The 27,245-nt window shown below is 39.4% G+C and overlaps 1 protein-coding gene across 1 annotated transcript in view; it reads right to left on the reverse strand.

The window, feature by feature from the left end:
- LOC107811686 (cystinosin homolog) overlaps nucleotides 1–27,245 on the reverse strand; it is a 113,050-nt gene that overhangs the window by 26,230 nt on the left and 59,575 nt on the right. The window contains exons 2-5 of the mRNA XM_075235700.1: nucleotides 8,841–8,917; nucleotides 8,667–8,720; nucleotides 7,627–7,716; nucleotides 7,453–7,506 (exon numbers count right to left, since the gene is read on the reverse strand). Coding sequence (XP_075091801.1) covers nucleotides 7,453–7,506; nucleotides 7,627–7,716; nucleotides 8,667–8,720; nucleotides 8,841–8,917 — 275 coding nt within the window. The remainder of the gene's footprint in view (nucleotides 1–7,452; nucleotides 7,507–7,626; nucleotides 7,717–8,666; nucleotides 8,721–8,840; nucleotides 8,918–27,245) is intronic.

Consider the following 27,245-nt stretch of genomic DNA (forward strand, 5'->3'; position numbering starts at 1 on the left):
TAGAAGCCTCCCTGTGGCACACTGAAACAATACCTGTGATCACTGCATCTGAGGTAATAGTATCTGGCATGGCAGGAAAAGCATAGAATCGGGTCTGACTGCCACCTGATCCGCCTTCCCTTCTTGGGCGACCCCTAGCTGCCTGACCCCCACCCCGAGCTAGCTGGGCGGGTGGTGGAACTGCTGATGTTGGTGCAGTCAGTCGAGAACTCTACTATGGATCCCCACTCAATAACCTAGGACACTCTCTCTTGAAATGACCAAATTCTCCGCACTCGAAACAACCCCTCCTCTGACAGAACTGCTGCTCCTGATAACTCGAGGAATTACCTGTAGAAGCCTGAGCAGACGAGGCATAATGAGAACTCTACACTGGTAGTTCACTGAATGAAGACTGTACTGAGTGAGCACTGTAAGAACCGTGGGTAGCTAATGCACCATGATGAGCTAGACGACCCGTCTGAGCGTGTCTATAAGAACGACCCCTACCGCGATAAAACTGACCCCCTGAAGGAGCACCGCTGTATTCACCTGGACCACGAGGCCTCTTAGCCTCCCTCTCTCTACGTTCCTAGCTATGAACCATCTCTATCTGCCGAGCAATATCATCTACCTCATCAAAAGTAGCACTAGATACCCTCTCCCTAGTCATAAGTAACCACAGCTAATATGTGAGGCCATTAATGAACCTCCTAATCCTTTCCCTATTAGTGGGAACCAATCATACTGCGTGACGAGCCAACTCAGAAAATCTCAACTCGTATTGCATCACAGACATACCATTTTGACGTAACTACTCAAACTGTATGCGCAGCTCCTCTCTGCGAGACTGCAAGACTGCGACACAAACTTCTCCAAAAAGAGAACGGAGAACTCCTGCCATATAAGTGGTACTGCACCAACTGGCCTGCACCTCTCATAAGCCTCCCACCATCTGAAGGCAGTCCCAGAAAACTGAAAGGTAGTGAACGAGACCCCAGTGGTCTCTAGAATACCCGCTGTCCGAAGCATCCATTGACACATATCCAGAAAACCCTGAGCATCCTCTGACTCAGTTCCGCTAAATGGTGGAGGTTGAAGCCTCTCAAATCTCTCAAGTCTCCTTTGTTCATCCTCTGCCATAACAGGAACTACCGGGGCCTGAGCAGCTGTAGCCGGTTGGGCTGGTAGTGCCCCCGGTATATGAAGTGCCTATACTATCTGGTCTGGAGTACGGGCAACAGGGGTATGGGTACCTCCCCCGGCCCGAGAAGTGGGTATGAGTATCTCAGTCTCTATTGTTCATTATTGATGCATCATATCATTGTTGTTTGGGCTTTTAGGGCAACAGTCACTCAACTCGTCACAATAGCTCAACCACTCGACTCTCAGCTCTCAGAAATCATGAAATCAGCCCAAACAACAATGATATGATGCATCAATAATGAAAAATAAAGACTGAGATAAAATAAACAAGTAAACTGTGACTGAGTACAGAACAACCATTAAGCAGATAGTTCAATATGTACACGACCTCTGTGGGTCCCTATAGTACCAAAATATAATCTAGACATGGTTTCTAACATGACTTACTGTCAAATTTCCACAACATAGAGAGAACAGATAGCTAACAACAAGTTATTCAACTTTACAGTTTCACGGGATGGACCAAGTCACGATCCCCTCGGTGCACGCCCACACGCCCGTCACCTAGCATGTGCGTCACCTCCAAAGTAATCATATGATACCAAATTCCAGGGTTTCATACCCTCAGGACCAGATTTATAACTCTTATTTACTTCAAACCGTAAAATTCTTATTCCGCTAAGCCTTTGCCTTGTGAATTTGCCTCCAAATGCCTCGAATCTAGTCACAAATAATTTGATTCAGTCAATAAAATTTATTGCAATTAATTTCATAAAAAAATGCTAATTTTCCATAGAAATTCGAAATTTAGCTCAAACATCGCAGTCTCGGAACCCGGCAAAAGTTAAAAAATCCAAAATTTCATTCAACCACGAGTCTAACCATACTAATTTTATCAAAATCGGAACCTCAACGCGACCTCCAAATCTTCAAATTTTATTTTCAAATCCCTAAGTTCAAACCCTCGATTTACATCTCAAAAATATGTAATCTAGTCGGATTATTCGATGATAATTCAATATTATGGAATAGAAATGATCACAAGGGACTTACCTCAAGATTTCTCGTGATTTCTCGCTCAAAAGCCGCTTCACCCATTCTTGGAAATGTCCAAAATGACAAAATCTCGGACTCCTTTATTTTTAACATTCTGTCCAAGATTGCCGCACCTGCGGCTCCATTTCCGCATCTGCGGTCACAGCTCCGCTTCTTCGGAAAAATCACTTAAGCCTGCCTCCGCTTCTGCGATCAGGGGACCGCATCTGCGACCTCGCAGGTGCGGCAAAATCTTTGCACCTGCGCAACTTGCCCTGCCCTTCACTCCTGACCGCTTTTGCGATGGTCCTTGCACACCTGCGGTGTCGCACCTGCGATCAAAGCTTCGCAGGTGCGGTTACACCAGAAGCAAAAATTCCAGATTTTCCTAAGTCTAAATGTTTGATCCGTTAACCATCCGAAACTCACCTGAGGCCCTCGGTTCCTCGACCAAATACACCAACAAGTCCTAAACACCATACAAACTTAGTCGAGTGTTCAAATCACATCCAACAACACTAAAAATACGAATCACACATAAATTCAAGCCTAATGAACTTTGAAGCTTCCAATTTCTACAAACGACGTCAGAACCTATCAAATCACTTCCGATTGACCTCAAATTTTGCACACATCTCATAAACGACATAACGGAGGTATTCCAATTTTCAGAATCGAATTTTGACCCCGATATCAAAAAAGTCAACTCCGACCAAACTTTCCAAAATTTGACTTTCGCCATTTTAAGCTAAATTCCACTATGAACCTTCAAATAATTTTCCGGATACGTTCCTAAGTCCAAAATCACCATGCAGAGCTATTAAAATTATCAAAATTCAAATCCGAGGTCGTTTACACATAAGTCCGCATCCGGTCAATTCTTTCTAACTTAAATTTTTAATTATGAGACTACGTGTCTCGCTTCACTCCGAATGCCTTTCGGACCCGAACCAACTAACCCGGTAAGTCATAAAACAACTGCAAAGCATAAATTGAGCAGTAAAAAAGGGAACAAGGTTATAATACTCAAAATAACCGGGCGGATCGTTACATTTAGTGAACTCTATATAATTGAAATGTGAAACTCATGCTGATCTATGGATTGCACTGCCATCTTCCCATAATTTGTTAAACCTTCAAACAAATCCAGCAAAATGTTTCCAATACTAAATCCAATTGTGCCTTTTCGCCGAAAATTCATAATAGCCTATAGATTTTTACAGAGCCACCAACTTTAATACAGGAAGCATGAGAAGGAAACAAATAGTATAAACATATCACAAAATTTTATAATTTGAATAGAAGAGAACAAAATCACATGCAATTCATATAGAAGTCAGAGTATTTTTCCTTCAAAATAACAACAATTATCTGGGGAATGTACTTAATTACTGTCATAACAACCTGCAATGTGCTGTAATTAAGATAAAGAAGTGTGAGATTTTATTGTTATAGTGGTTAAATGGATAAAGTACTGTTAATTTAACTTGACCAATTTTTTATTTTTATTATTATGAATTTTTTTAGAAGGGGAGCCTTGTCGTAACTGGTAAAGTTATTTTCAAGTGACTAGGAGGTCACAGATTTGATCAGTGGAAATAGCCTCTTGCAGAAATGATGGGTAAGATTGCGTACGATAGATCCTTATGGTCCGGCCCTTCCCCGAACCCCGCGCATAGCGGGAGCTTAGTACACCAACTCTTTTTAATTGTTATGACAATTTTAAAACATGAAGAAAAGGGTGTTAAGTAGAACTAATTGTGGATTTAAAACAAAGTTGCTTCCTTGAAGCAGGAAACTAGCCATAGCCAAGAATGCTTAGGGAAAGTGTAACGACCCAACTTGTCGTTTTAAAAATTTATGCCCCGTTCAGTGACTTAAGGTCTCGGGCAACTTCGTAATATTTATTACGACTCGCTGATGTGGTCGAGTTTAATTTTTGGAAGATTCGGAATTTAATTAAAAGAATAATTTTATTTAGAAGTTTAAATGAAAAGCGTTGACCGGAGAGTTAACTTTTGAGCAAACGACCCCGGAATAGAATTTCGATGATGGCAATAGTTTCGTATAATGATTTCAGACTTAGGCATATATTCGGATTTGAATTTGGAAGTCCGTGGGATAATTTGACGCATTTTGGCGAAAGTTGGAAAATAGAAGATTTTTGGAAAGACCGACCGAAGGTTGAAATTTTGATAATGAGGTCGGATTTCGATTCCGAAAATTGGAATAGCTCAATTATGTTATTTATGACTTGTGTTCAAAATTTGAAGTCATTCCGGATTGATTTGATACGTTTCAGCGCAAAATACAGAAGTTGGAAGATTGAAAAACTCATAATTCGATTCGATGCACGATTCGTAATTTCGGCATTGTTTGATGTGGTTTGAAGCCTCGACTAAGTTTGTATTGTATTTTGGGACGTGTTAGTATAACTGGTAAAGGTCCCGAGGGACTCAGGCGAGTTTGGGATGGTTAAACGGACCAAAATTATGCTTGAAGGAATTCTGGAAGTTTTTCAATTCTGGTGCAATCGTACCTGCGATGGAAATGGTCGCAGGTGCACGACCGCAAAAGCGACAAAGTGGTCGCAGATGCGGCCTAGACTGGAATGGGCAGAGGTCGCAGGTGAGATGCATTTTCCGCACCTGCGTGACCGCAGAAGTGGAAGCTTTTCTGCAGGCGCGAGAGGGCAGTGGCTAGTGGACGTCGCAGAAGCGAGAATTTTCTCACAAAAGCGAGCTCTCAGGTGCGACAAAATTGTCCGCAGGTGTGAAACTAGGCAAAAATATTTTAGGACCAAAAATGGTCATTTCGCCATTTCGATTGGGATTTTGGAGCTCGGGTTTTGGGCGATTTTGGAGGAGTTCTTCAAGACTTTGACTTAAGTAAGTGTTCTATGTCCTAAAGTGATTATATTTCATGAATCTATGATTATATTCATCGTTTAATTACGATTTTTATGAAAGAAAAAATTTAAGATTTAGAGGTCGAGTTGTTATCGGAATTGGATAAAATTGGTATGGTTGAACTCGTATCGGAATGGGTATTCGGATTTCATGAAAATTATGTTGGGTTCCGAGGGGCGAGCCCCGCGTTGACTTTTGTTGATGTTTTAGAATAAATTTATAAGTCGACGTTTTATTTTTCGAAATTATTTTTGATGAATTTTAATGAAGTTATACAATTAATTTGAATAGATATGAGCGTTCCGGAGGTCAATTCTAGCAAGAAGGCAATTTTGGAATATCGGCATAACTTCTAAAAGGTAATTATCTTGCCTAACCTCGAGTGGGGAAAATTACCCCTTAGGCATCGAGACTTATGTGCCATTTGTGAAATGTGAAAAGCCGTGTACGCGACGTGACGAGTACGTACTCGGGCTTATATGTGTAAATTTTATTGGGTTAAAGTCTTAGGCATTATTATGTAATAAATTGGATTATTGTTGGCATTTATTAAATCATCTATTTGCCATGCCTAAATCCTGGTTGTTGTATTTTTCATGCCTAATTAAATCATCTATTTGCCATGCCTAATTAATTAAATGAGCTTAGGAAGATGTGTTTATATAATTATTGAGAATTTGGATTAATGAAGGTGCTGCCCTATGCTGAGTAATTTCTATCTCTGTTGATTGTTTTTGAGGTCTTATACATATTGTGTGGAGCCTTCGACTATTTGTTGTGAAATTAATTGATTTGTTGTACCTTTGGAATTGGTTGGGGCCATTGGGCAAATTGTGATATGAATTGATTTTGTTATGTTGCCGTGATAATTTTTCGTATAAATTATTGTGTTGTGTGAGTTGTTATTTTGAGGATATAAGGATGGCATTCCATTGTTGATATTATGTGGGTATAAGGGTAGCATTTCACTGTTATTATGTGTGTTGGAATATTATCTGGGCGGAGTGATAAGGGTGGTTGTAGGAGCGATAAGGATGACTATTGATATTGTCAGGGCGGAGGGATAAGGGAGGCTATTATAGGAGTGATAAGGATGGTTATATGAGATATAAGAGTGGCTATTATTAGGGATGATATGTGATGGGGTGGAGTTGTTGCGTTGGTAAATTTTATGTGATGTTGTGATTTTTTCTGTGTTTATTTTTATACCTTATACAATTTGTCTTGTTATTGGTAATTTGATAACAATCTGATTTATGTTGAGATTGGGGGCCTATGGTTATTGCCATGCGGATTATGAAGAGAAATGTGGGCACGAGGTGCCGTGAGTAAATAATGATGATATTGGCATGTGAATTGTCCTTGCAGTTGTGATATGAAATGCGAGCACGAGGTGCAGTGATTAAATGATAATGACATTTGGCACGTGAGTTGTCCATGTGATTGTGGTACAGAAATTGGCACGAGGTGCTGTGAAAATTTAAAATTGGGCTGAGACCCGTACTTTATGATTTTGAAAATGAGGTGTCACATGGTGACTTTTATTCGAAAAATACTCATTTGAAGGAATTATATTAGAAAGAGATTTATTTGAAAGAATTATATTTGAATGATATTTATTGAAGGAATTATATTTGAAAAAGATTTATTCGAAAGAATTATATTCGAAAGGTATTTATTTGAAGGGAGTATATTCAAAATATATTTATTAAAAAGTATTATATCCTGAAGAGTATTATTTGCGAAGCATATAGGCGAAAAATTTATATTTGAAGGACTTGATTTAATTGTGTGTAGTTGTATTTATTATTTATTGAGCATTATTAATGGTGTTCTTATTGCTCTGCTGTGCATATCACTGGTTGATTAAGTGTTGCCATTATGGTTATTTGTTTCTTATTATTTTGTATACTATATTGCCCAGGTTATTATACTAGTGAGTGTCTTGATACTTACTGGCTACCGACTGTGGTATACTTATACTACACTTCTGCATATTTTTGTGCAGAGCCAAGTATTGGAGATAACGGACCCGGACAAAGTTAGAGTGGGATCGCAAGGATTTAAGATAGAGCTGCTTTATCGTCGCAGTTCCTTGGAGTCTTTCTATTTTATTGTACTATTAATTATTATTCAAACAGTATTAAGTATTCGATCCTTGAGATCATTTCATATATTCAATTAGAGTTTGTAATTCAGTGTTACCAGTCTTGGGATATTTTCATATTTATTTTCGTTGTTATTTTTTATTACCTATTTTTATTTTTTAAAAATGGCTTGAGTTGTTATAAAAATCGGCTTACCTAGCCTTAAAGATTAAGTGCAATCACGACACTTGTGACTCGATTTTTGGGTCGCGACAGAAAGCCACAAAAACACAAACTGCAACACTTAACCAAGCAACAGTGACAAGTGCAATAGCAGTTTTTGAGACCTTCTGATTTCCACGATGTAAAAAGAAATATGTAATGTTTATGAGAACCAAGTAATAAACTCACATTTCAGTGTGCATATAATATTTGAGCTGAAAAGAGTAAAAAAAGAATGGTATACTTACATCATAAATAGCAATCTGTAATAAGGTAAATGCTGTTAAAGCAACAACATGAGTAGAGAAAGCCACATCATTGGCAGCTACAGGTATCATCTGAAATTAAACAATGAAGGTAGTTAGCAGTTCAACACATTAGTCATTAACTTCACTATAAAACATAGTATCAACTTAATATGAAGAAATAAAATAGAAAGTATTGCCATGTGATTAGGAAGTCACGGGTTCGAGCCGTGGAAACAACCTCTTGCAGAAATGCAGGGTAAGGTTGCATACGATAGATCCTTGTGGACCGACCCTTCGCCGGACCCCGCGCATAGCGGGATCTTAGTACACCGGCCCTTTTTAATTGTTATGAAAATTTTAAAACATGAAGAAAAGGGTGTTAAGTAGAACTAATTGTGCATTTAATAGAAAATGGCTTACTTGAAGCAGGATACTAGCCATAGCCAAGAATGATTAGGGAAATGGTATCGACCCGACTTGTCGTTTTAAGAATTTATACCCCGTTCAGTGACTTAAGGTCTCGAATAACTTCGTAATATGTATTGCGATTCGCGGGTGCGGTCGAGTTTGATTTTCGGAAGATTCGAAATTTAATTAAAAGAACAATTCTTATTTAGAAACTTAAATGGAAAGAGTTGACCGGAGAGTTGACTTTTGAGCAAACGACCCCGAAATAGAATTTCGATGATGGAAATAGTTTCGTATGATGAGTTCAGACTTAGACGTATATTCGGATTTGGATTTGGAAGTCCGTAGGACAATTCGACGCATTTTGGCGAAAGCTAAAAAATAGAAGATTTTTGAAAAGTCCAACCGAAGGTTGAAATTTTGATAAAGAGGTTGGAGTTCGGCCTTTCCTTGGACCCCCCGCATAGCGGGAGCTTAGTACACCGGCCTTTTTTAATTGTTATGCAAATTTTAAAACATGAAGAAAAAGGGTGTTAAGTAGAACTAATTGTGGATTTAAAATAAGTGGCTTACTTGAAGCAGGAAGCTAGCCATAACCAAGAATGCTTAGGGAAAGCCACAAAAACACAAACTGCAACCCTTAACCAAGCAACAGTGACAATTGCAATAGCAGTTTTTGAGACCTTCTGATTTCCACGATGTAAAAAGAAATATGTAATGTTTATGAGAACCAAGTAATAAACTCACATTTCAGTGTGCATATAATATTTGAGCTGAAAAGAGTAAAAAAAGAATGGTATACTTACATCATAAATAGCAATCTGTAATAAGATAAATGTTGTTAAAGCAACTGCATGAGTAGAGAAAGCCACGTCATTGGTAGCTACAAGTATCATATGAAATTAAACAATGAAGGTAGTTAGCAGTTCAACACATTAGTCATTAACTTCACTATAAAACATAGTATCAACTTAATATGAAGAAATAAAATAGAAGGAAAGTTTGTGATTTTAGTCCATCAAATATCTAAAAAGATTTATTTTGATCCTCGTGATATTTAGTTAAACATATATAGCCTTCTATTAATTAATCAAATTGTGCACTTTTACTTCCTATACTTATACATCATAGGTTTAGTGAATTATTAATTGTTCAACTGCTTAACCACAAATGCATTGTGCAAAAACTGAATTAACATATTTCCTATATAAAGGGGCAAAAACATAGTATTCTTATAAAATTGAATCTATAATGTGCTTAACCAAATATCATACGGGCAAATTCAGTGTTTATAACCGTCTAAACTTGAATGAATTATAACTTTTCAACATTGGAACAATTATTGTTGTCACGACCCAAAATCCAACTAGTCGTGATGACACCTAACTCAACCAGCTAGGTTAGCCAGTTAACCACTAACCAATTCCTATGACAATTAATAAAGTAAATAAGTAAAGAAATATCTAAATATGATACATTCCCCAAGAACTGGTAGTACAAATCCTGAGCTTCTAAGAATTGAGTTTACAAAGCTGGTATGAAGTAATACATCATTTGTTTGAAAATTACATAAACAGAGTTTTGTGACTCTAAGGCTACTATGAACAAGAGGCAACTACAACTGGAACACAGGTACATCTTAAGATCCAGCTCCCAATGAATACAGCAACATCAGCAGCCAGCATCTGCACGCAAGGTGCAGAAGTATAGTATGAGTACAACCGACCCCATGTACTCAATAAGTAATAAACCTAACCTTAGGTTGAAAGTAATGACGATCTTGTACCAAGGTCAGAGTCCAACTATAATAACCAACAATAGTTCATAACAACATAACACAAGTAATAAAAGCAGTAACTCAAAGATAAAATGTTCGGCTTAATCATGATTTCTGAAAATATTCTGCCTTTCAAGTATATCAGTGAAAACCCAAATCGTTCATCGAAGTTGCCAAAAAATATGAGTAAGTTTGAAAACAGTAATCTTTTCCAAATATCCTTTCAATAATAAATAAGATGTCTCATTTTCTTTTCAGATAGCCAGTGTAAAAAAAATGCATCACTATGCCCATATATCAACATGTATGAGAAGCCATGAATTACGTGATACCGTACAATATGAGGAAAATATATCTCTATGCATGTATGTCATGGGTGCAATGTCAATGCAATGTATCTTAGATATGAACTCATGTACTCACACTATCAGAGTACTCAGTCTCACTTTCTCATACATTCCACTCATCATGATCAATCACTCGGTACTGTATATGGCCAATCCGGCCCAGGAAAGATCCATCCCGGAATATACACATCAACTGATTATCAGTCACTCAGTACCGAGTAGGGCTAATCCTGCCCGTGGAGAAGATCCATATCTAGGTATATAATGCTTCGGACAAGATCCATGTCTAGGGAAGATCCATCCCTCAATAATATCAACCGCGCTCACTGGGGGTGTGCAAACTCCGGAGGGGCTCCTACAGCCCAAGCGCTATAATCCGCACGGACAACTCACGTGCTGCACGGACAACTCACGTGCCATAATATCAATATTTGGATCCGCACGGACAACTCACGTGCTGCACGGACAACTCACTTGCTATAGTATCAATATCCTCAATAAACAGGCCCCCGGTCTCACTCATTCATCAATCTCTCTAGTCTCACTCACGGGCTCACAATGTCATGAAACTAGCCCGACAACAATGATATGATGTATCAATAAATAACAACTGAGACTGAGATATGATATGAATGCATGAATATGACTGAGTACAAAATATCAATGAAATGACAACAAGAAACGATCACTATGGGTCCCAACAGTATCGTCATAAAGCCTAAACATGATATCTAGCATGATTGACAACTCAATTACTTTATCACATGGTGAAAATACAGACATCAACAAAGTAGGACCACTATACAGTGCCATGGAAACAACATAGTCCCAATTCACATGGTGCACGCCTACACGCCTGTCACCTAGCATGTGAGTCACCTCAATACCAATCACATAACACATACCAAAAAGTCTAAGGGTAACACATACCAATAGGCTTGCTCAACCGGGTTCACTTGGTTCAGCACCGGTCGCGCTCCCCGAGGTGGGGCGTGACAATATCTCAACATAACTCCGCTGCAATGCGTGACCCCATCCATATGAAATAGCTCAGCCACCATGCTCAAAATCAATAACCACGCACAATCCGACATCAAGTACTCAAAGTGAATTACCATAACCATGGAGAAGCAGATGACACAATGCCATACAAAACCCGAAAGAACATAACCCATACACCATCAATCATGCAATATCCAATTACTCATCTCGCTCAAATTTCGCTATAAAGCTCAAATAGAACCGCACCGGGTGTGCTTATAACCAACGAATTACAACTTCTTGTAGCATAGAAGAGTAACTCACAGATCATTTTAGAACACGAATAAGCTCAGCAACAACCGAATGGCACATCCCTCAATAATAGCAGTATGTAACCAACCAATCCGGCTCGATATAGAATACACATCCTAATTGGGCCTACCAATGGACCCTCAAATCAACTCTGGGCACCCACAAATAGATAAATAACTCTCCGAAAGCCCCCAATGACTGAATCATAACACATATTATCGTCTAGCTAGCTTCGGCCATGACATCACAGTCCACAACCATGAAACAATCTGCTCTTGAGAACTCCCAGTCTCCAAATCCATAGAACACATGAATCACCATATCTGATCCCAAGTCCACCGCCATAATGTCTAACACATCTCTCATAAATTATCATCCCACAAGGAATACTTCTAAAATTCTTCCGTGCCATATAACAAAATTGGAATATCAGCTGTCGATCAACCAGGAAAGTGCCGCAGTACCAGTGAAGTATCCATAAATCAAAACACATTGCCCCTTCTGAAATGTATACTCTCATCAAGCCATACCAAATAGTAATATCATTTACCTAGTCATTTGAAATCGTCCATGCTGCCTACGAATTTTATGACCTTCCCTTCAAAACTGAACTGTGATCTCGCTCACGTAAATCTCAATCCTACACAACACACCACATATACCATGCCATCATATGAAAAATACAAGAACCTCATAGTCCACTCCTAGTCACAAGGAACTACATACTCAATTAGCCAAGGACCTCCCATTTGACTTCATCCAGGAGAAAATCACTATACACCACATGCTCCTCATGCTAGTAGGTAATATACCCCTCGAACGGTGGTAGAAACCATTGAGAACTCTTTAAAGTCCATTTGCTCATAACCAAGCTATCAGAACCGAATCTCTCTAACTCAACCCAGCCACGCAGGTCGCCAAAACCCAAGAGCATTACCATGAAACACCTGTGGAGACTAGCCACATCATAAGTACCCAAATAACCGATTATATCTATTACTGTGCTGATCCAACCTACTACTAAGCTGTCCTATTTCTCCAAGTCCCTTCCAAATTACCTTCAAATTGATACTTCTCTTTGCTGGAACACCACGATCCTTAACCAAAATTCGCCACATAAGAGACCCTAGTATAAAACCACAATGCCTTAAGGCCCATAAGCCGCTGACGTCCCTCTTAAGCACCCCCAAAACACCACAACTGCGACACCCACTCTAAAGAGACCTTATCTGAACCTAAAACTATTTCCTTCACCTTCTTGATGCTGGAATGCATAAAGATTACATATTGTCCTGTTTTTTGAAGTTACAAAAGAGTCTAAAAGAAAGAGGTTGATTTTGATGGGGTCGTGGAATTCAGTTATGTTGGAAGTGTTGTACAATGTTTTTGGATGGATTGCATTTGTATTATGGTCTATTAGCTTTTATCCTCAAGTTGTACTGAATTTCCGTAGAAAAAGGTTTTGTATTTCTTCTCTACATTATTTTTTTCTTATTTGGTTAAAAACTATTTTTCTTACGTGAATTTTTTTGATTGAAAAACAGTGTGGTGGGGTTGAATTTTGATTTCGTGGTGTTGAATTTGACAAAGCACTCGTCGTATCTCATTTACGATGTCTCCATGTTCTTCAGTTCTGCCGTTCAGAGGCAATACCATCGTCGATATGGCTATAATGAGGTTTATAACAATACCTTCAAATCATTTTCTCTTTTTGTTTCTATCTAATTGAACTGCGCAAACACGTTGAACTATTTACATTAAATATGTTGTGGTTGTTCATATGCTCGTTTTGATACCATATTGAATTGCAATTGTAGCGACCCAACCGATCGTTTTGAGAATTTGCACTTCGCTTGGTAGATTACGGGCATGAGTAGATCTGTATGATGTATTATAACTTATGTGAATCATCGGTTTTGATTTTTAGGTTATTCAGAATCGAATTGGAAGAATGAATTTCATTGCAGAAGCTTTAAATTTTGAGAGTTGACCAAGTTTGACTTTTTATGAATTTGAACTCGGAACGGAGTTTTGATGGTTCTGGTAGATCCATTGGGTAAATTTGGACTTAAGAGCACGTCCGGATTATGATTTGGAGGTCCGTAGTGGAATTTGGCTTGAAATGGCGGAAGTTGGATTTTTGAAAAGTTTAACCGGGAGTGGACTTTTTGATATCGGACTTGGATTGTGATTCCGAGAATTGGAATAGCTTTGTTTTGTCATTTGGGACTTGTGTGCAAAATTTGGGTTCATTCCGGGTTGATTTGTTATGTTTCAACACGAGTTATTGAAGTTGAAAAGTTCAAAGTTCATTAAGTTCGATTTGAGGTGCGATTCATTGTTTCGATGTTGTTATGCATGATTTGAGGCCTCGAGTTGGTCCGTGTTATGTTATTGGACTTGTTGGTATATTCAGACGGGGTCTCGAGTGACTCGGATGAGTTTCGGACGAGGTACGGATCACTTTTGTTGCATAGTGCATTGCAGAAGGGTGCTGGTTCTGGTGTGATCACACCTGCGGTTGGATTTGTGCAGGTGCGATGGTCGCAGAAGCGACAATGGAGTCGCAGGAGCGGATGTCAAGCTGGAGCAGGGCTTCGAAGATGCGAGAGTTGGGACGCACCTGCAGAAGCACAGAAGCGGTGCGTTGAGGCGCAGATGCGTAGTTTAATCCCGCAGGTGCGGGGGTTGCTGGGAAAGGCTATTCTTCGTAGAAGCGAAATTTTTCCGCAAAAGCGGTGGTCGCAGATGCGACGAATTGACCGCAAATGCGAAAGTGCTGGGCTGAATAATAAATACAAGGGTTCGCGATTTTGGCTTCATTTTTACATTTCAAAGCTCGGATTGAGGCAATTCTTGAAGCAATTTTCATCTTGTGGACTGGGGTAAGTGTTCTCGACTCATTTTTTATTTTATATCACGAATCTACCTTAGTTTTTGGTAATTGGATTGTGAGCTTTAAAGAGAAAATTTGGGGTTTTGGCCTAAAGTTTCATAATATGAATTTTTGAGTTTTGAACATCGAATTAGAGTCGGATTAGAGTGAAACTAGTATGGTTCGACTCGTAATTGAATAAGTTGTCGGATTTTATGAGTTTTGTTGGGTTACGAGGCACGGGCCCGGGTGTAATATTTGGCCGATTTTGGGTTTTGATTAAGGATTCGATCTTTATCATTTGGAATTGCTTCCTTGGGATTTATTTGATGTATTTGAGTTGCTTTTGGCTAGTTTTGAGCCATTCGGATATCGCTACGCGCGTGATGGCATCTTTGGAGCATCGCTTGGCTTGCTCGGCATTGGTATTGGCTTTTTCGAGGTAACTAACTATTCTAAACCTAGTGCTGAGGGTATGAAATCCCGAAATACGTGTTATATGATTGGTATTGAGGTGACGCACATGCTAGGTGACGGGCGTGTGGGCGTGCACCATATGAATTGGGACTCTGTTGTTTCCATGGCACTGTATAGTGGTCCTACTTTGTTGATGTCTGTGTTTTCACCTTGTGATAATGTAATTGAGTTGTCAATCATGCTAGATATCATGTTTAGACTTTATGACGATACTGCTAGGACCCACAGTGGTCGTTTCTTGCTGTCATTTCACTGATTTCATTGATATTTCGTACTCAGTCATATTCATGCATGCATATCATATCTCAGTCTCAGTTGTTATTTATTGATACATCATATCATTGTTGTCGGGCTAGTTTCATGACATTGTGAGCCCGTGAGTAAGACTGGAGAGATTGATGACTAAGTGAGGCCATGGGCCTGTTTGTGAGGATATTGATACTATATCACGTGAGTTGTCCATGCAGCACGTAGGTTGTCTGTGCAGCACGTGAGTTATCCGTGTGGATCCAGATATTGATATTATGGCACGTGAGTTATCCGTGCAACACGTGAGTTTTCTGTGCGGATTATAGCGCTTGGGCTATAGGAGCCCCTCCGGAGTCTGCACACTCCCAGTGAGCGCGGTTGATATTATTGAGGGATGGATCTTCCCTGGACATGGATCTTGTCTGAAGCATTATATACCTGGAGATGGATCTTCTCCACGAGCTGGATTGGCCCTACTCGGTACTAAGTGACTGATGATCAGTTGATGTGTATATTCCGGGATTGATCTTCCCTGGGCCAGATTGGCCATATACAGTACCGAGTGATTGAGCATGATGAGTGGAATGTGTGAGAAAGTGATATTGAGTACTCTGAGAATGTGAGTTTATCTCTTAGATACATTGCACTGTCATGCACCCATGACATACATGCATAGAGATGTATTTTCCTCATGTTGTACGATATCACGTCATTCATGACTTCTCACACATGTTGATATATGGGCATAGTGATGCATTTGTTTTACACTGGCTATCTAGAAAGAAAATGAGACATCTTATTTATGATTGAAAGGATTTTTGGGAAAAATTACTGTTTTCAAACTTACTCATATTTTTGGCAACTTCGATGAATGATTTGGCTTTTCACAGATATACTTTAAAGGTAGAACTATTTTCAGAAATCATGATAAAGCTGAACACTTTATCTTTGAGTTATTGCTTTTATTACTTGCGTTATGTTGTTATGAACTATTGTTGGTTATTGGAGTTGGACTCTGACCTTGGTACAAGCTCGTCACTATTTTCAACCTAAGGTTAGGTATGTTACTTATTGAGTATATGGGGTCGATTGTACTCGTACTACACTTCTGTACCTTGCGTGCAGATATTGGCTACTGATGTTGCTGTGTTCGTTGGGAGCTGGATCTGGAGATGTACCTGCGTTCCAGTTGTAGTTGTCTCTTGTTCATGGTAGCCTTATATTCAGAAAACTCTGTTTATGTAATTTTCAAACAGATGATGTATTTACTTCATACCAGATTTGTAAACTCTATTCTTAGAAGCTCATAATTTGTACTACCAGTTCATGGGGAATGTATCAGATTTAGATATTTCTTTACTTAATTCCTTTATTTATTGTTATTGGAATTGGTTAGTGGTCAACTGGCTTACCTAGCGGGTTGAGTTAGGTGTCATCACGACTAGTTGGATTTTGGGTTGTGACAAGATGGTATCGGAGCTCTAGGTTCATAGGTTCTACAAGTCATGAGCAAGTATCTAGTAGAGTCTTGTGGATAGGTATGATGACGTCCATACCTATCTTCGTGAGGCTACGGGATAATTAGGATATACTTCCCATCTTTCTTTCCTTATCATGCGGCATTGTTTCTGCATGGAGCGTAACTCTTTGAATTCCTTTCACGCATTTGTATGCGCATGTGAGCGTTCGATATCGGTTGTGCGCCAGCGTCTTGTGATTCCATGATTGAGGTGCGGGATGTGGCTTTGGCATGTTGATGATGGGCCAGTCTGGAGGACTTGAGGTCGGGTTTCGATGGTAGCTTGAACATGGAGATTTCGATTGTGTGAGCATGTGCTTTTGGGACTTATAGATCCGTTGGTGTCCCTATTAGTGGAGTTTACGATTTGCAGATGATTTGAGGTATTAGATGGTTTGTGTTGCATGAGTGGATGAAGGATTTAGTGGAATCTCACTGTGGAATTATGGTAGTAATGGGGTATGGATATTGTAAGTAATCAGATGTTTTATTCCATGGCTTTGAGCCAAGTGGGGGAGTCTGTTATCGACGAGTTAATTGCACGGTTATGTGTTGTATTGGTTTCGGTTCGGGGCATACTAGTGAATCAGTTATGACTTGCAGAGGTCGAGATCGAGGATGACTCGGGTAAAGGAGTTTCTGGATACAGGTTGTATTATACTCTATAGGTATATGGGAATCATAAAATAATTGTGTGGTTATTCGTGAAGGGTGTAGTGTACATGGAATAGGAATATGCTCGGTTTCTTAGGAGTTTGGGTTACTCCCTTGGGTGTTGGTGTGCTAATGGGGCACAAGTCGTTCGGTCCGTTTGGTCGGTTTAATTGAGATTTGAGTAGAGTGGATGACTCTCGAGAATGGTTCTAATGGATTCAAGATTTATATGTAGCGATTTGGAATTTTCAAGATTTGTGTATGGCTAGACACTGAGAGTTACATTGGATGGTGTCGAGACTTGTCGCATTTTTATACCGTTCGCTATTTATAGAAAATAAGCTAAAAAAGATGGGCTGCTTTGTAATTAGATGCGAATCGCAATGACAATGTAATGAATGTGCCCCATATTACGACCGTATTCATGTCGCTTTCTCTCATTATCCATATTTACGTAATCGTAAATAAGCCTATGTTCGTAGGATTATATATATTTCCTGAAACAACTATGTTCAATATAAATTGATAAGCTAGAAAATAGGGTTAATAGTTTAGAAGCGATCAAATTGCACAATTGTTTTAGATGTGTCTTAAGAAAGTCAACTTAAACTTTTACTCTAAATTTTCAACCATTTGTTAATAAAACCTTATGCTTTTATAGTATTTATGTTTAAATTGAATTTTTGTATTCATATTCTAAACCGGTAGAGAAACTTTAAGTCACTAGTTTCTATGTACGTGCGATGCACGTGTAACTCGCATCTTGTTAGTATCAATATTTTATACAACGAGAATAAACTAAGTATAATAGCAATTAACATCCAAATATATTCAACATGCAGTTGAAATAAAAAAGTGAGTGTAATTACTTAGATGTAATAGGTGAATTTAAATATGTTGGACATCTTACCTAATATCTCTTTATAGACGGTGTTCTTGGTGTATGTCCTTTTCCATCTTGCTTTGTCATGACCAAAACTCTTGTTTTTGACATCAATATACCTCTTGAAAGTACAACTTATAGTTATCCATGTGAAAAAATATATTGCAGCAACTACATGCTTATGCAGAGGATTGTTTGACCGTGTACTTTATTTATTGTCATTGAAAAATATAAACGTACTGATAATTCTTTTTTGATGAATTTAAAAGAGCATCCTTTATTTTTTGAAGGCGAAAATTGAATTCTTGGGATAAATAAATGCTTGGAGGTATTTTGACCTATAATTATATCATTCTTGTACCATGCATAAGCCATTGAAGGATCCCAATTCCTTAGTAACATTATTGATCCATTTTCCTTTAATGCCAACCTGTATTCCAAAAAATTTATTTGTAGGTAATCACGCATGCGTGAAAAAGAAATATTGTTATAGAAAATAGACGAAGGATCATTTTATTTGTAATTAATATTCAGTCATCAGTTTATTATTTTTTTTCATCTTTCATAATATATTGTATTATCTCATATTGTATTGTATTTATGAATACAACGTTTGAATTAATTGTATTATTTGTTGAAATTTATAATATATTTATGTAACAACCCAACCAGTAGTTTTGAGCATTTGCACTTCGCTCGGTAGTTTACGGGCGCGAGTAGCTCCGTATGATGTATTTTGACTAGTGTGAATCGTCGGTTTAGTTTTCAGGTTATTCGGGACTGATTTGGAAGAATGATTCTCAGCTAGGGAGCTTTAAATTTGAAAGAGTTGACCAAGTTTGAATTTTTAGCATTTGACCTCGAATTAGAATTTTGATGGTACCGTTAGCTCCGTTGGGTGATTTTGAACTTAGGTGCGCGTCCGGATTGTGATTTGGAGGTCCGTGGTTCAATTTGGCTCGAAATGGCGAAATTTGAAATTTTGAAAAGTTTGATCGGGAGTGGACTTTTTGATATCGGGGTCGGATTCCAATTCCGGAAGTTGGAGTAGGTCTATAATGTCGAATGTTACTTGTGTGCAAAATTTGAGGCCAATCGGACGTGATTTGATAGGTTTCGACATCAGTTGTGGATGTTTGAAGTTTTAAAGTTTATTAAATTCGAATTGAGGGGTGATTCGTCGGTCTGTGTTATGTTATGGGACTTGTTGGTATGTTTGGACGGGGTCCCGAGGGGCTCGGGCTTGTTTCAGATTAATTTCAAATCATTTTTCGCGTCGCGTGGCAAGTGTCGCGAACGCGTAGTGCATTTGGATGGCAGTTGCATTTCTTCATCGCGTTCGCGCACGTAGTGTTGGGGCAAGTCTTCTTCGCGTTCGCATATGATGGATATCGTACGCGTAGGGTTGAGCTAGGAGCAGGATGCCTTCTTCATCACGTTCGCGTAGTTGGAGCCACATTCGCGAAGGTCTGAGCCAGCTGTGAGTCGCGTTCGCGAGATTTTTACCGCGGACGCGAAGTGTATTATGGTGGTAAATTATTTTGTTCATCGCGAACGCGATGGTGTTGATGCGTTCACGTAAGAGGATGCCTTGGAAGATGTATAAAGTACTCTATTTCGAGGGTTTGCGCCATTTCTTTTACATTTTGGGAGCTATGGAGCTCGGATTGAGGTGATTCTTGAAGCAATTTTTACCATATGAATTGGGGCAAGTGTTATCTACTCGGTTTTGGTTATATTTCATGAATCTATCTTCATTTTTAGTAATGAGATTGTGAATTTTAAAGAGGAAATTGAGGGTTTTGGCCTAAAGTTTCATAATGTGAATTTGTTTAGTTTTGAACATCGAATTGGAGTCGGATTTGAGTGAAACTAGTATGGTTGGACTCGTAATTGAATGGATTGTCGGATTTTGTAAGTTTTATCGGGTTCCTAGGTGTGGTCCCAAGTGTGAATTTTGGTCGATTTTGGGCTTTTGATTCAAGATTTGATCTTTTCGACTGGGATTGGTTCCTTTAGCATTGTTTGATGTATTTGAGTTGTTTTCGGTTAGTTTCGAGCTGTTCAGAGGTCGGAATGCGCGTGATGGAATATTTGGAGCATTGCTTGGTTTGCTCGGTATTGGTATTGACTTGTTCGAGGTAAGTAACTCTTTTAATCTTAGTGTTGAGGGTATGAAACCCTGTAATACATATTATGTGATTGGTATTGAGGTGACGCACATGCTAGGTGACGGGCATGTGGGCATGCACCATGTGAATTGGGACTCTGTTGTTTCCATGGAACTGTGTAGTGGTCATATTTTGTTGATATCCCTGTTTTCACCATGTGATAAAGTAATTGAGCTGTCAATCGTGCTAGATATCATGTTTAGGCGTTTTGCGGATACTGTTTGGACCCATAATGGTAGTTTCTTGCTATCATCTCACTGATTTCATCGATATTTCATACTCAGTCATATCCATGTATTCATACCATATTTCATTATCAGATATTATTTATTGATACATCATATCATTATTGTCGGGCTAGTTTCATGACATTGTGAGCCAGTGAGTGAGACTGGAGAGATTGATGACTGAGTGAGGCCGAGGGCCTGAGTGAGAGTGACATTTTGGGATCGGGCTGCACGTCGCCGCAGCATATTATATTGATTATATTTTATATGGATTGGGTTGCAGGCCGCAACGAGCTTTAGGGCGTATATATATATATGGATCGGGTTGCACGCCGCAACGAGCCTTATGGCTATTTATATATTATGGGATCGGGCTGCACGCCGTAGCGATATAGCGCTTTGGAGTATTCACATCCCCAGTGAGCGTAGTCGACTATATATATATATATGTGGATCGGGTTGCACGCCGCAACAAGTATTGTACAACGCTGAGTGATTGAGTGTACTGAGCATTGAGCATAGTGAGAGAGAATGAGAGACAGTGAGATTGAGTACTCTGAGAGTGTGAGTACCTAGGCTCATCATTGAGATGCATTGCATTTGATATGCGTACTTGAGATACATACATAGAGATGCATTTCCTTCTGCTACCCGGTTTTGGGGACATTTATGATTTTACTTGTATCTTGACATGTAGGCATAGAGAAGTACTTTCCTCATGCTATTTGAAAATGAAACATCTTACTATTTGTTGAAAGGAGTTTTGGAAAAAAGCTACAGTTTTCAAACTTACTCGTACTTTGGCTTTTTTTCTGTAAACGATTTGGGTTTTCACTGAGATACTTGAAAAGAAATGCCTATTGTTTTTGGATCTGTGAACGAACTGAGCCTTTTATTTCAGAGATACTCTTTTGTTATTATACCATGCTGTTATGAACTGTGGTGGAATATTAGTGTTGTACCCGACCTTTTTGTTAGCTCGTCACTACTTTCAACCTAAGGTTAGGTTTGTTACTTATTGAGTACATGGGGTCGGTTGTACTCGTACTACACTTCTGCACCTTGCGTGCAGATATTGGCTGTTGATGTTGTCGTGTTCGTTGGGAGCTGGATCTGAAGATGTACCTGTGTGTTGTAGCTGCCTCTTGTTCGTGGTAGCCTTAGATCTATAAAACTCTGTTTATGTACTTTTCAAACAGACTATGTATATATTTTATTTTTGCTTTGTAAACTCTATTTTTAGAAGATCATGATTTGTACTACCAATTCTTGGGGAATGTATTAGATTCAAATATTTCTTTACTTAATTGCTTTATTAATTGTTATTGTAATTGGTTAGTGGTTAATTGGCTTACCTAACGGCTTGGGTTAGGTGCTATCACGACTAGTCGGATTTTGGGTCGTTACAAGGTGGTATAGAGCTCTAGGTTCATATGTTCTACAAGTCATGAGCAAGTGTCTAGTAGAGTCTTGCGGATCGGTATGATGACGTCCATACTTATCTTCGAGAGGCTATAGGACATTTAGGATATACTTCCTATCTTTCTTTCCTTATCGTGCGACATTGATTCAGCTTGAAGCGTAACCCTTTGAATTCCCTCCACGCATTCATATGTGCATTCGAAAGCTCAGTATCAGCTGTGCATTGGCCGACTTGTGATTCTATGAATGGGGTGCAAGATGTGATTTCAGTATGCTGATGATGGGCCAGTCTAGAGGACTTAAGGCTGGGTTTTGACTGTGACTTGAGCGCAAAGATATTGATTGTCTGAGCACGTGCTTTTGGACATATATGTTCGCTAGTGTCCTTATTAGTGGAATTTGTGGCTCGATGAGCGGTGGAATGGCTATGTGGTGAGTATGATGTGACTGCGAGATGTGTTCATATGATTTGAATGTAACGAGAAGAGTTTACTTGAGATGTAGCAAGAACTATTGGGTGTTTGATTTCTGTCTTAATTTGGCGTATGAAATCGAGTTATGGGTGTGTTGAAAGACCTCTCATGTTGTTTAGTTGTTGAGTGCAGTAAATTTTATGTTGTGTTATGAGTTCCGACTCAGGAAGATTAAGTGATTGCGTAATAGTTATGGATGTGGAAGGGTATAGAGAGATGTCAGCTTGAGGCAGAGCAGGTAGGTTATCTCCTGCGAGGTATTCTGAGATTGTGTGCTGCTTATGATGTTTTATAGAGAGTTCTCTTTTACCAGTGAATGATATATGTTGCAATTTGAGTTTGGATCTCTTGTGGAAGTTGGCTTGACTATTACAAGGGTGAATGCAAGATTTGCAAACGATTTGAGGTATTATATGGTTTGTGTTACATTGTCTTGCGAAGGATTTAGTTGAGTTTCAGTGCGGCATTCTAGAAGTAATAGAGTACGTGTATCGTGATGTTATCAACTGTTTTGTTCTATGGCTTTGAGCCAAGTGGGGGAGTCTACTATCGACAAGTTGATTGCATGATTATGTGTTATATTGGTTTCGGTTCGAGGTATACTGGTGAATCAGCTATGATTGCAGGGGTTGAGATTGAGGATGACTTGAGTAAGGGAATTTCTGGATACGGGTTGTATTATACTCTATGGGTATATGGGAATCATAAAATAATTGAGTGGTTATTCGCAAAGGATGTAGTGTACATGGAGTAGGAATTTGCTCGGTTGCTTAGGAGTGTTGGTTACTCTTTACTCCCTTGGGTGTTGGTGTGCTAATGGGGCATAAATCGTTCGGTCCATTTGATCGGTTTAATTAAGATTTGAGTAGAGTGGATGATTCTAATGGATTCAAGGTTTATATGTAGCGATTTAGAATTTTCAAGATTTATATATGGCTAGAAACTGGGAGTTGCATTGGATGGTGTCGAGACTTGTGGCATTTTTTATCATTATGGATTATGCATTTCAGTATCAAGAAAGTGAAGGAAATAATTTTAGGTTTATATAAGGTCTCTTTAGAGTGGGTGTCACGGTTGTGGTGTTTTGGGGTGCTTAAGAGGGAAGTCAGCGGCTTATGGGCCTTAGGGCGTTGTGGTTTTATACTAGGATCTTTTGTGTGGTGAATTTTGGTTAAGGATCGTGGTGTTCTAGCAAGGAGAAGTATCAATTTGAAGGCAATTTGGAAAGGACTTGGAGAAATAGGACATCTTGGTAGTAGTTTGGATCAACACAGTAATGGATATAATCGGTTCTTTAGGTACCTATGATGTGGATAGTCTCCACAGGTGTTTCGTGGCAATGCTCTTGGGTTTTGGCAACCTGCGTGGCTGGGTGAGTTAGAGAGATTCGGTTCAGGTAGCTTGGTTATGTAAAAATAGGTTTCGAAGAGTTCTCACTGGTTTTTACCAAGGTTCGAGGGGTATATGTCCTGATGGTGTGAGCAACATGTGGTGTATAGTGAATTTCTCCTGGATGAAATCAAATGGAAGGTCCTTAGCTAATTGAGTATGTAGTTGCTTGTGACTCGGAGTGAACTATGAAGTTCTCGTATTTTTCATATGATGGCATGGTATATGCGGTGTGTTGTGTAGGATTGAGATTTGCGTGAGCAGGATCACAGTTCTGTTTGGAAGGGAAGGTCATAGATTCGTAGGTAGCATGGACGAATTCAGATGACTAGGCAAATGATATTACTAATCGGTATGGCCTGATGAGAGTATACATTTCAGAAGGGGCAATGTGTTTTGATATATGGGCACTTCATTGGTATTACGACACTCTCTTGGTTGATCAACTGCTGATATTCAAATTTTGCTATGTGGCACAGAAGAATTTTAGAAGTATTCCTCATGGGATGATCGCGTATGAGAGATGTGTTAGACATTCTGGCGGTGAAATTGGGATCAGACATGGTGATTTGTGTGTTCTCTGGATTTGTAGACTGGGAGTTCTCAAAAGTAGGTTGTTTCATGGTTGTGGACTGTGAAGTCATTGGCAAAGCTAGCTAGACGATAGTATGTGTTATGATTAAGTCATTGTGGGCTTTCAGAGGGTTATTTATCCATGTGTAGGTGCCTGGAGTTGATTTGGGGGTCCATTGGTAGGTCCAATTAGGGTGTGTATTTTACACCGAGTCGGATTGGTTGGCTCCATACTGCTATTATTGAGGGATGTGCCATTCAGTTGTTGTTGAGTTTATTCGTGTTCTGATATATTCGGTGGGTTACTTTTCTATGCTACGAGGGGTTGTGATTCGTTAGTTTTAGGCACACATGGTGCAGTTCTATTGTGGTCTTATAGAGGAGTTTGAGCGAGATGAGTAGTTGGGTATTGTATGATTGATGGCGTATTGGTTATGTTCTTTCTGGTTTTGTGTGGCATTGTGTCATCTGCTTCTCCGTGGTTATGGTAATGCACTTTGGTACTTGATGTCGAATTTCGCATGGCTATTGATTTTGAGCATGGTGGCTCGAGGTGTCTCATATGGTCCAGGGTTTGGATGGGGTCGCACATTACGGTAGAGTTATGTTGAGACATGATCCTTCGTGTTAGATTCGTGTATTTTGGTTCTACGGTGTGTGATAGGTTCTTAGCATTGCGTTGGGGTGGTATCCGTCGAGCTTGCGGGACGGTTCTCTTGTTTGAGTCATTTTCGTGATTGAGTACATCTGGAATGTTGCTTATTGGTGCACAGATTGCATGGGTTGTGGCTTTAGATAGTATTGGTATGGCATGTCAGTAGAGTAGTTGGTATTTGATAAGATGAAGTCGTCGGATCTAGGATGGGTGCTATCAGATTTGATTGTGGTATATTTGGAAGGATAATATCGATAGTCGGCTTAGAAATTTGCTATGGTTCTAGTCGAAGAAGAGTGAGCTCCACGACTGGTGGACCTGATGAATGGTTACGAGTTTCTGTGTGTTTCTTTCATCATCGGTAGTGTACGAAGGTTTTAGAATGGAGTCTTGTTTGATATGAGGTTTGTTATCGGCATTGGGTTGTTTTGAGCAACTACTGTGATTAGAAATCATTGCTTCGAGAATTTGAGCTATGTGGTATTTGAGTTTTGAGTATTTGAGTTATGGTTACGGCTTTTGGTACAACTTGTTCAGACTTATATAATGTGTAGGTTGCGGGATTCTGCCCTTATAGAAATTCCAGATGTTGGAAATTGGATACTAAGGCTTATGCACTAAGGTTGGAGTAATGATGTTCAGTTATGTTATGTTGTCGGGCCTATATGGAATAGGGTGACGTGGGATCAAACTCGGGTATGTGCATGGCAAGGTTATACGGCGTTTTGATGGCTTTGAGAACAACTCTGGATACGTTCGAGGACGAACGTATGTTTAAGTGGGGGAGGATGTAAAGACCCGACCGGTCCTTTTGATCATTTGTACTTCACTCGGTAGTTTACAGGCGTGAGTAGCTCCGTATGATGTATTTTGACTTGTGTGAATCATCGGTTTGGTTTTCAGGTTGTTTGGCACTTATTTGAAAGAATGATTCTCAACTAAGCTTTAAATTTGAAAGAGGTGACCAAGTTTGACTTTTTAGCATTTGAGCTCAGATTGGAATTTTGATGGTTCCGTTAGCTCCGTTGGGTGATTTTGGACTTAGGAGCGTGTCCGAATTGTGATTTGGAGGTCCGTGGTTGAATTTGGCTTAAAATGACGAAAGTTGAAATTTTGAAAAGTTTGACCAGATGTGGACTTTTTGATATCAGGGTCGGATTCCGATTTTGAAAGTTGGAGCAGGTCTGTAATGTCGAATGTGACTTGTGTGCATAATATGAGGTCAATCGGACGTGATTTGATAGGTTTCGGCATCGGTTGTGGAAGTTTGAAGTTTCAAAGTTCATTGAATTCGAATTGAGGTGTGATTCATCATTTCGATGTTGTTTTGCGTGTTTTGAGACCTCGAGTAGGTATGTGTTATGTTATGGAACTTGTTGGTATATTTGGACGGGGTCTCGAGGGGCTCGGGCCTGTTTCAAATTTATTTCGGATCATTTTTCTTCATTTTGGTACTGTTGTGTTCTGCTATTTTCTGGTATCTCAGTGCTTCATCACGTTCGCGTGGCAAGTGTCACGAATGCGTAGTGTATTTGGTTGGCAGTAGCATTTCTTCATCGCGTTTGAGAGTAATGGTCCGCGTTCGCATAGTGTTGGGGCAAGTCTTCTTCGCGTTCGCGTATGATGGATCGCAGACGCGTAGGGTTGAGCTGGGAGCTAGAGCCGGAGGCCTTCTTCATCGCGTTCGCGTAGTTGGAGCTACGTTCGTGAAGGTCTGAGCCAGCTGTGAGTCGTGTTCGCGAGGTTTTTACCGCGAACGCGAAGTGTATTATGGTGGCAGATTATTTTTTTCATCGCGAACACGATGGTGTTGACGCGTTCGCGTAAGAGGATGCCTGGACAGAAGTATAAAGTACTCTATTTCTAGGGGTTCGGCCATTTGTTTACATTTTGGGAGCTATAGAGCTCATATTGAGGCGTTCTTGAAGAAATTTTTACCATATGAATTGGGGTAAGTGTTCTCTACTCGATTTTGGTTATATTTCATGAATCTATCTTCGTTTTTGGTAATGGAATCGTGAATTTTAAAGAGAAAATTGGGGGTTTTGGCCTAAAGTTTCATAATGTGAATTTTTTAGTTTTGAACATCAAATTGGAGTCGTATTTGAGTGAAACTAGTATGGCTGGACTCGTAATTGAAAAGGTTGTCGGATTTTGTGAGTTTGATCGGTTCCGAGGCGTGGGCTCGAGTGTGAGTTTTGGCCGATTTTGGGCTTTTGATTCAAGA

This window comes from Nicotiana tabacum, chromosome 17, assembly GCF_000715075.1.
Source record: "Nicotiana tabacum cultivar K326 chromosome 17, ASM71507v2, whole genome shotgun sequence".
NCBI classification, from domain to species: Eukaryota; Viridiplantae; Streptophyta; class Magnoliopsida; order Solanales; family Solanaceae; genus Nicotiana; species Nicotiana tabacum.